Here is an 8631-nt window from a genome sequence, read left to right on the forward strand (position 1 = left end):
TTTAATGTGGTATAAATAATATAACAAATATTATTAAATATTTGTTGAATATCTTCATAGCTCATTCAAAACACAGTGCAGTTTTTTGTTTGTTTTTTTTGGTTTATGTGGAACTTATTAAAGATGAAGAGTAGATGGGGCAAAAATACCATTTTTTACGGATGTCCTGAAGCTAAGTATATTTATTTATTTTCTATAATCCTTATCTCAACTGATCACTGTGCCAAAATCTTTCATAACATTCTACTTCAAACATCTAAAGGGACAGGTCTTCAGTTTATGGAAGAGATACACTCATTGCAGAGATATGATAATGGCATCTATATGTTTGGTACTTTAATAATAACAAATAACTTTTACCTATATTATTCCATATGAGTCTCACAAAAATTCTGCAACACAGGGAAGTACTTGTTTCCATTTTTATGGAGGACGAAATCAGCACTAAATGACTGGTGAGACTAAGGCAGAAAAGGAAATGGTTGAACAAAACAATCAGCCAACAAGTTGACGTATACACATCACCACATTAAGCAACAGCAGAATACATATATTTGTCAAGCCCTCATGGAACAGTCTACAAGACTGAGAATATCCTGGGCCATAAAATAAACCTCAAGAAATATAAAAGAATTGAAATCATTCAGAGTATATTCTATGATAATTGAATAGCTTAACATATGAATTAGCATTTCTGTTTCAATAACAGAAAGGCTGCAAAACATGCAAATACTTGGAAATTAAACAAATACACTTTTAAATAATCTACAGGTCAAAGGAGAGGTCTCATATAATTTACAATAAATTATGAAATATATGGAACAGAATGGAATGAAAATACAACATACCAAAATATATGAGATCCAGCTAGAGTAGCACAGAGAAGAAAATATACAATACTAACCTTTTGTCCTTAAAAAGAGAAAATGTCTCATTTCAATAATCTGAGTTACTACCTCAAGAAACTAGAAGGGAAAATAAACTTAAACCAAATAGAAAAAAATAAAATTATATAAGAGAAGAAATCAATTTCATTACATATCTTTCCATTTATATAATGTTCTTGAAACTTCAATAAAAAAGCAAGAATGACAGAGATAAGAGACAAACCACCAATAGTACGAATGAAAACAGAGGCTACTGCCATAGATTTTGAAGCCAATAAAAATTATAAGGTAATATAAAACAACTTTACGTTCATAAATATGACAACTTAAAAGAACCAAGTACTCAAAACCCACAAACTATCAAAACTCATCCAAGATGAAACAGACAACCTGAATAGTTCTATAATCAATAAAGACATTTGATTTGTAATTACAACTCCTGAAAAACAAATATCCAAGCTCACATGATTTCACTGAATAATTCTGCCCAGTATTTAAAGAAAAATTTAAACCAATCTTATGTAATCTCTTCCAAAAAATACGAGAGCGAATACTTCTCAACCTATTTTATGACACTCATTTGATACCAAAACCAGGCAAAGACAGTAACAAAAAAAGAAAAACTACTATCTCATGAACTAAGAACAAAAAAATCATCAATGAAATATAGCTAATCAAATCCAGGAAAGAATAAAAAGAATTATACAACATGACTAAGTGGGATTTATTCTACATATGCAAGAATGGTTTGGCATATGAAAAATCAATTAATGTAACCTAAGATAACAAGCTAAAAAGAAGTCATTTTCCTATGAATTGATGCATAAAAAACATTTGACAAAATTCAACACACATTCAATATAGAAAATCTCAATAAACTAGGAATAGAGGAAAGCTTCATTAATTTGATAAAAAGAATTTACAAAAATCCTACAACTAACATCATACGTTAATAGTGAAAGACTAAATGCTTTCCATCTAAAATTGAGATCTAAATGTCCATTCTCATCTTTCTTATTCCACAGAGTACTGGAAGTTCTAGCCAAATAAACAAAGCAAAAAACAAACAAACAAATAAATAAGTAAAATGCATATAGATTGTAAAAAATAAATTCTACTTACAGATGGCATGATTGTCTATGTAAAAAATCCCAAAATATCTACAAAATCATTCCTAGAAATAATAACTGAAGTCAACAGAGTGGCAGGACCCAAGTTCAGTGTGAGGCTGAGTGAAAAGCATAATCTCAAAATGTTATATTCTGTATGATTCTATTTATATAACGTTCTTGAAATGACAAAATTATAGATGTGGAGAAGAGATAGTAGTTGTCAGGCCTCTATAGGGTGTAGAGGAGGAAGGTGGCAGTGGCTATAAAAGTGTAGCAAGAAGGATCCTTATAATAGAACTTTTCTGCATCTTGTCTGTGGTGGTGATCGCACAAGTCTACAAATGTGTTAAAATTATGCAGAAGTAAATACACACGCACAGGCAGACACGTATACACACACATGAGTAAATGTAAAACAAGTGAAATCTTAGTAAGACTAAGATTGGACTACATCAATGTCAATTCCCTGGCAAGATGTTACAATTGGGGGATAGTTATATCTGGTTACTTTGTATTACTTCTTACAAGTGCATGTCAATCTAAAATTACATGAAAATTAAAAGTCAAAATATAAAGGAAAAGGTTTTGTCAACTTTTGCAGAGTTGCTGATGGATGGAGGAAGAAATGAAACCTGTGTTTAATCACTTCTACACTGACTCTTGTCCCTTCGCAATGGAGAGCACTCACGACAGGTGATGATATAAAATTTGAAACAACTGTTCTTATTACTAGTTATTTGCCTGGACCAATGTTATTTTTATGAATTCTTATAAGTAACTGAAAAGACATAAATAATATTATAAAACTGCAATAGTTAAGGAAGCAAAAGCATAGGGGAGCTATAGAAGAAAGCTGAACCAGTAAGTATTCTTTCTTATGCATAAAATCTTAGAATGTGGAAGTATAACACTGAATGCCATGTGCACAGTTACTGTACTGCTGATGCACTTGTATTTTCTTTCTTTTCTGGATGACATAGAACTATGGATGTTTTTAATTATTAAGAATTATCTTTGCCTGCCACGCGAGGCTGCGGCGCACGGTATGGGTGTGTTTGTGTGTGTTTGTGTGGGGAGGGCGTTTGGAGGGAAGGTTACCGGGAGCTCCGTGGCCGCTGGGAGGCAGGGGTCCCGGTGACGAAGACGGGGGTTTTTTCTCTGTCTTCCACTTGGAAGCCTCAACACCCCCTTCAGCCACTCTAGATACATCTTGGGGCCCAGTCGAGGGTCGTACCCGTCCAAAGTGTCCCCATCCTTTTTGGGGAGCGAAACCCAACCCCTGGGTCCATCCCAGAGGAGCGTGAGCGGGGAATGCCCCAGCCAACCTGGCCGTCCGGATTCCCAGCCGGAGCAGCCTCCGGCCTGAGTTCGGAGAGATATTTGCCTGTCGGCCTGGGCTGGGGAAAAGGCGGCCGTGGCCTGGGCCACGGGTGAGGGCGGAATAACCGGTGGGAACGCTGCGTTTTCACGAAGGACTCGGGTGAAGCTGCAGAGCTGCCTTTGCTTGGCTTCTGGGTCGGAAGAGATCTTGTAATGGAGTGGTTCTTCGTCTCACACTAACAAGATGCCTGATTTCCTCAGGATCGAGGGATTGAAGAATGTCCCGAGTTCCCTTGGGGAAAGTCCTCCTGAGGAACGTCATCCGGCACACAGATGCTCACAATAAGATTCAGGAGGAATCAGATATGTGGAAAATAAGAGAGCTGGAGAAACAGATGGAAGATGCGTACCGGGGGACGAAAAGGAAAATGTTACACAGCAGTTCAAGCCGGACGCGTAGTGATGGTTTTGATGAAGAAAGTCAAAGAGACTATTGGAGGCCAAAGAATGAAATTTCTGGGGCACTGGATGATGATTTTCTTAAGGCTAAATCCTGGAACAAGAAGTTACATGATTATGAAGCTAACATGCCAGACAGATGGGGTCACAGTGGATATAAAGAATTATACCCTGAAGAATTTGAAACAGACAGTAGTGATCAGCAAGATATTACCAATGGGAAGAAAACATCTCCCCAGGTAAAATCATCTACCCATGAATCTCACAAACACAAGAAGTCAAAGAAATCCGACCAAAAAAAGCAGGAAAAAAAAGTCACACAAAAAACAGAAGAAAAGCAAAAAGGAAGCCACAGATATAACAGCACATTCCTCAAGTGAGTTCTCAGAAGAAACTGGGGCTTCTAGTACCAGGAAAAGGAAACAACCACATAAGCGCAAGAAAAAATCCAGGAAAAAATCTCTCAAGAAATCTGCTTTATTCTTAGAGGCAGAGTGTGACACTTCCCAGTCAGATGATTCTGCATCCAGCAGTTCTGAGGAAAGTGAGGAAAGAGACACTAAGGAAACCAAAAGGAAAAAGAGAGATAAAAAAGCCCACATCCCTGTAGTTAACAATGAAATACAGGAGAGGACAAACAAACGCACAAATTGGAAAGTGGCTACAGATGAAAGGCCTGCCGAGCGTTCAGAGGATGACTAAATGAGAAAGAAACATGCTTCCTGCATGACTCTGGATGTTTACAGCTCTTACACCTTGGGGATTTGCCAGTGACTCTACTGCTCAGCACAGGGGGCCTGAGGTCAGAGCTCTCCTGTGCCATCTATATACATTCTGACAGACTTCTTGTCTTCTATTTTGGCCTGTTAAACTTGATCCTCTTATTGTTAATAGGGAATTGGTTATTTTGTTATGAAGGTTTCTTGAAGAGATTATTTTTTCTGATTAATCACATTTAACGTAGAGTGCATATGCAGCAAATTAAAGGACCCGGAAAGCTGAATCCAAAAAAAAAAAAAAGAATTATCTTTAATTTGAAAATAGGAAGAGAGAAAATTATCTATGGTATCTGTGTATATTCATTGTCCATTGCTTCTATAACTAATTACCACAAACTTAGTGGCTTCAACAATATAAATATATTATCCTATACCTACGGTGATCAGAAATGTATCCTACTTGCTATAAGTCAAGATACTGGCTGGGCTGTGTTGCTTCTAGATGCTCTAGGGAGGATTCCATTCCTTGGTTTTTCTAGCTCCTAGAGATTGTCTGCATTTCTGGGCTCATGGCTCCTTCCAGAAACGGCATCACTCCGATTTCTGCTTCTGTCGTCACACCTCCTTCTTTGACTCTAACCCTCCTGCCTCTCTTTTATGAGGATTCTTGTGATTACATTGGGCCAATCTGTATTATTCAAGGTAGTCTTCCCAACTCAAGATTCACAAATTAATCACACCTGTAAAGTCTCTTTTGCCACTTAAAGTAACATATTCACAGGTTTCTGGACATCTTTGAGGGGGCATTGTCCTGTCTACCACATGGGTAAATAGATAATAAAATCTCACATTTCAAAATATAAATTCAAGGCTGGGTCTCCACTGAGTCAACTCTATGAAATATTTCATGACTTAAAAGTACATCTCTACTATATATAAAATAGATAAACAATGAGGTCCTACTGTATAGCACAGGGAACTATATTCAATACCCTGTAAAAAAAAATAATGTAAAAGAATATGAGAAAGAATATGTATGTATATATATATATACATATATATATATATGTGTATAACTGAATCACTTTGCTATACACCAGAAACTATCACATTGTAAATCAACTATACTTCAATTTTTAAAAGTTGGTCTTCTTTTTTGACTCAGCCAGAATTTGGTATTATATCTCATTCCATGTAGTAATCAACATTATACAGCATATGAATCTGAAATGACAGGCAATTCTTTCTTTAAGATAAAAAAATTTGTTATTATTGAATCGTAATCCTTACAAGTGGATATATTGACAAAACCCTGAATATGTTGGATAATCAGCAGGAATTTCATTATGTGAAACATTTTCTATTAATTTTTATATTTTGAGAAAATAAAGTGCAAGACTGCATAATCTAGCATAAATAAACATATATGGACTAATATCCTTGCATAATAGTTTACACAGGATAATTTCTCATTATGAATGCAACACTGCATAACATGTTTAATAATTGAATAATAAAATATTTTCAACCAGAATGATGAATGTTGTATCTGCAGTCATTAAAATTCCAACTTTTATGAATGATTCATAATTCTAAGGGTAATTACTGAATTTCACCCTTTTCCTGCTTCAGATAAAAAGAAACCTTGGATCTTCTTCAATGACAAACTATTCCACCATATTCTTATGCATCAAATTTCTAAAAACAACTATGATTGTTAACTCTCTTCTGATCATGTGGCTAAAATTAATGATTTATGAAATATTGGTTTTTCATCTTCATTTCATTAATAATTAACAATGTGGACCAAAAAAGCAAAAAAAAAAAAAAAGTCCCTGATGTGCCAACTGTAGTGGTTTATATGATATCTGCATAACAAAAAGCCTGTTATATATGTGAAGTGTATCTACTTCTAAAGATTAGGCACTGCACGCCATTGCCGTTTCACTCTAGCTCTTTAACCCCTCTTCTAAAGTATTGCAGTATATCTGGTTAATGAGGCTCATACTGTTAGGAGCTTCTGTTTCTGATTCTATTTGAAGTCAGAGGATTTCCCTGAGGAAACTGAGTTTTGATCCACGTGTCCAAAAAAAAAAGCATTTTGATAGTTTGATCATGTACTGAATATTTTTATTAGAATTAAGGTAGTAAGAAATTTGTTCCTATTTTAGTGTTTTGAGGCACACAGAATCAAATTCATTTACAATTTTATTTAAGATGATAGGCATTTGCGTAGGAAAGTATTAAATGTAAATAAGGAACTTAAAATGATTCACAGCATTTTGATCTAATGGCAATTGAAGAAACACTCAAATTATTCCTTTTGGCCTACTGGATGATTTTTTAAAATAAAAATGATACATTTTTTTGGAGGAGGGGATGTCACCGTCTTATAATTTTGTATACTCACTACATTGGTAACTTCTGTTTCAGAGTAATGATGACATCATCCAATAAATCTAATAGAAGAGGGAAGAATTTTTCTTGTAGTCTTTCTACCAAAGACTGAAATGAACTTTCCCTCTAACAGCAGATGTTGCCTTTCCTTCATTCCCTTCCTTTCTTCCTTCCTTCCTTCGATCCTTTCTCCTTCCTTTTCTCCCCTCCTCCACCTCCTACACTTCTCTTCCCCTTTGTCTTCTTTTTCTTCTTTTTTAATGAGCCTTTCCCTTTCTCCTCAGTATTACCAATATCTTTACTCCTAAAGACTTGTCTATGTATGGTTGATAGGCCTTAATTGTAAACACTGCAATTATTCTGGCGAGTCAAATAAACATAGGTAAGAGGATGAGAAAATGTGCTGTGTGGATTATCTAAAACTGTGATCAGATATACAATCCTATCTACCATATTTTTCAGACATATAGAATAAAAACTTGTTAAGAGAAAAAGGAGGAAAGGAAAAAGAATTTGCATAGTAAGCCATCCTCCTTGCCTTATGAAATAGGACAAATCATTGTTTGTATTCTTTCCACAACTTCAGTTCCTATCACTTTAACTAAAATGTAAATGACCCTCTTTCTGGAGGACAGAACACAAGGTAAATGTGATTGTTATCACTGTCATTTTGAAGACATGTTACATGGAAGTCAATCTATTCTAAAATAATTTCCTGATCTAGTTTCCAAGATGTCAGAACTCTCAGAGTGTGTTCAACAATTAAAGGTAATTTTAAAATCAGACAAAAATGTCAGTGGCATGTTATGCTTTGCTCATTTTGAGATAAAGGTCTGTACAGAATGACAACACTGTGTTGCCTTATGGTGAGGTGGGGAGGAAGCTGTGTGATAGAAAACAGGAGTACTTCAAAAAAAATTAACCTATTATACAACAGTTACTAACGCCTGACTGTGACATGAGTTTATATATTTATTTTTAATCTCCCTGTGAAATAGAGTGAACTAGGTATATTTCTTACATTTTTAGATTGGAAAGGTGATGGGAACACAGATCTCCTTACTACTAGTCCAAAGCTATTTTTGAGAAGTCTGTAGAGCATATAAACTATTCTTGGCATAAGACTTGTGTTCCATACTTCATGGTGCTAAGGACACATTTAGAGTATCAGCCACCTGGGGGATTGTTGAAAGTGGATTCCCTGCACCTACCCTGCTACACATGTTTCCTTACGATAGTAGATCATTGAAAGAACAACTTTTTATGATTGCTTTAGTCACTACAAAGTTTAGGTTCCTTAAAATTCTTAAATGATCTATTAGGAGAGAATGGGTGAAAGAATGGTGAATATAGAAGACGTAACTGCTTCTCTAAGAGGCGGGTAGCCTTATTTTGAAGATAGTTACTAAAAGGAGTTTTAAGATTATTTGAGCAATAAATTTACTATTAAAGTAAATGCATAGGCTCTGAAAGTCAAAGCATAGGCTCTGAAATTGTCAAAAAACAATTTTGTGGGTTCTCTTCTGTCAATTTATAAATAGGCCACTTTCCTTTTTATTTATACTCCATATAAATAAAAGTGTTTGATAAAGCAAACACTTCTAAGCATTCTGGGAAAGTTTCCCTAATGGCACTCCTAAGAACCCAAAGGATTACTGACATCTCTGATGAAAAGTACATTGTAAGACTAGGGAACTAGGGAAAAAAAAAAAAAAGTAAACATTTATTTGATTACAC

At 35.2% G+C, this 8631-nt stretch overlaps 1 protein-coding gene across 1 annotated transcript; it reads left to right on the plus strand.

The window, feature by feature from the left end:
* The first annotated feature begins 3497 nt into the window (after positions 1–3497).
* Positions 3498–4480, plus strand: LOC133093279 (uncharacterized protein NKAPD1-like). The gene is given in 2 exon segments (XM_061193041.1): positions 3498–4083; positions 4085–4480. Coding segments are annotated over 2 exon segments (882 nt in total). The 5' UTR covers positions 3498–3597.
* The last annotated feature ends 4151 nt before the right edge of the window (positions 4481–8631 follow it).

Source organism: Eubalaena glacialis, chromosome 6 (genome assembly GCF_028564815.1).
Source record: "Eubalaena glacialis isolate mEubGla1 chromosome 6, mEubGla1.1.hap2.+ XY, whole genome shotgun sequence".
NCBI lineage: Eukaryota > Metazoa > Chordata > Mammalia > Artiodactyla > Balaenidae > Eubalaena > Eubalaena glacialis.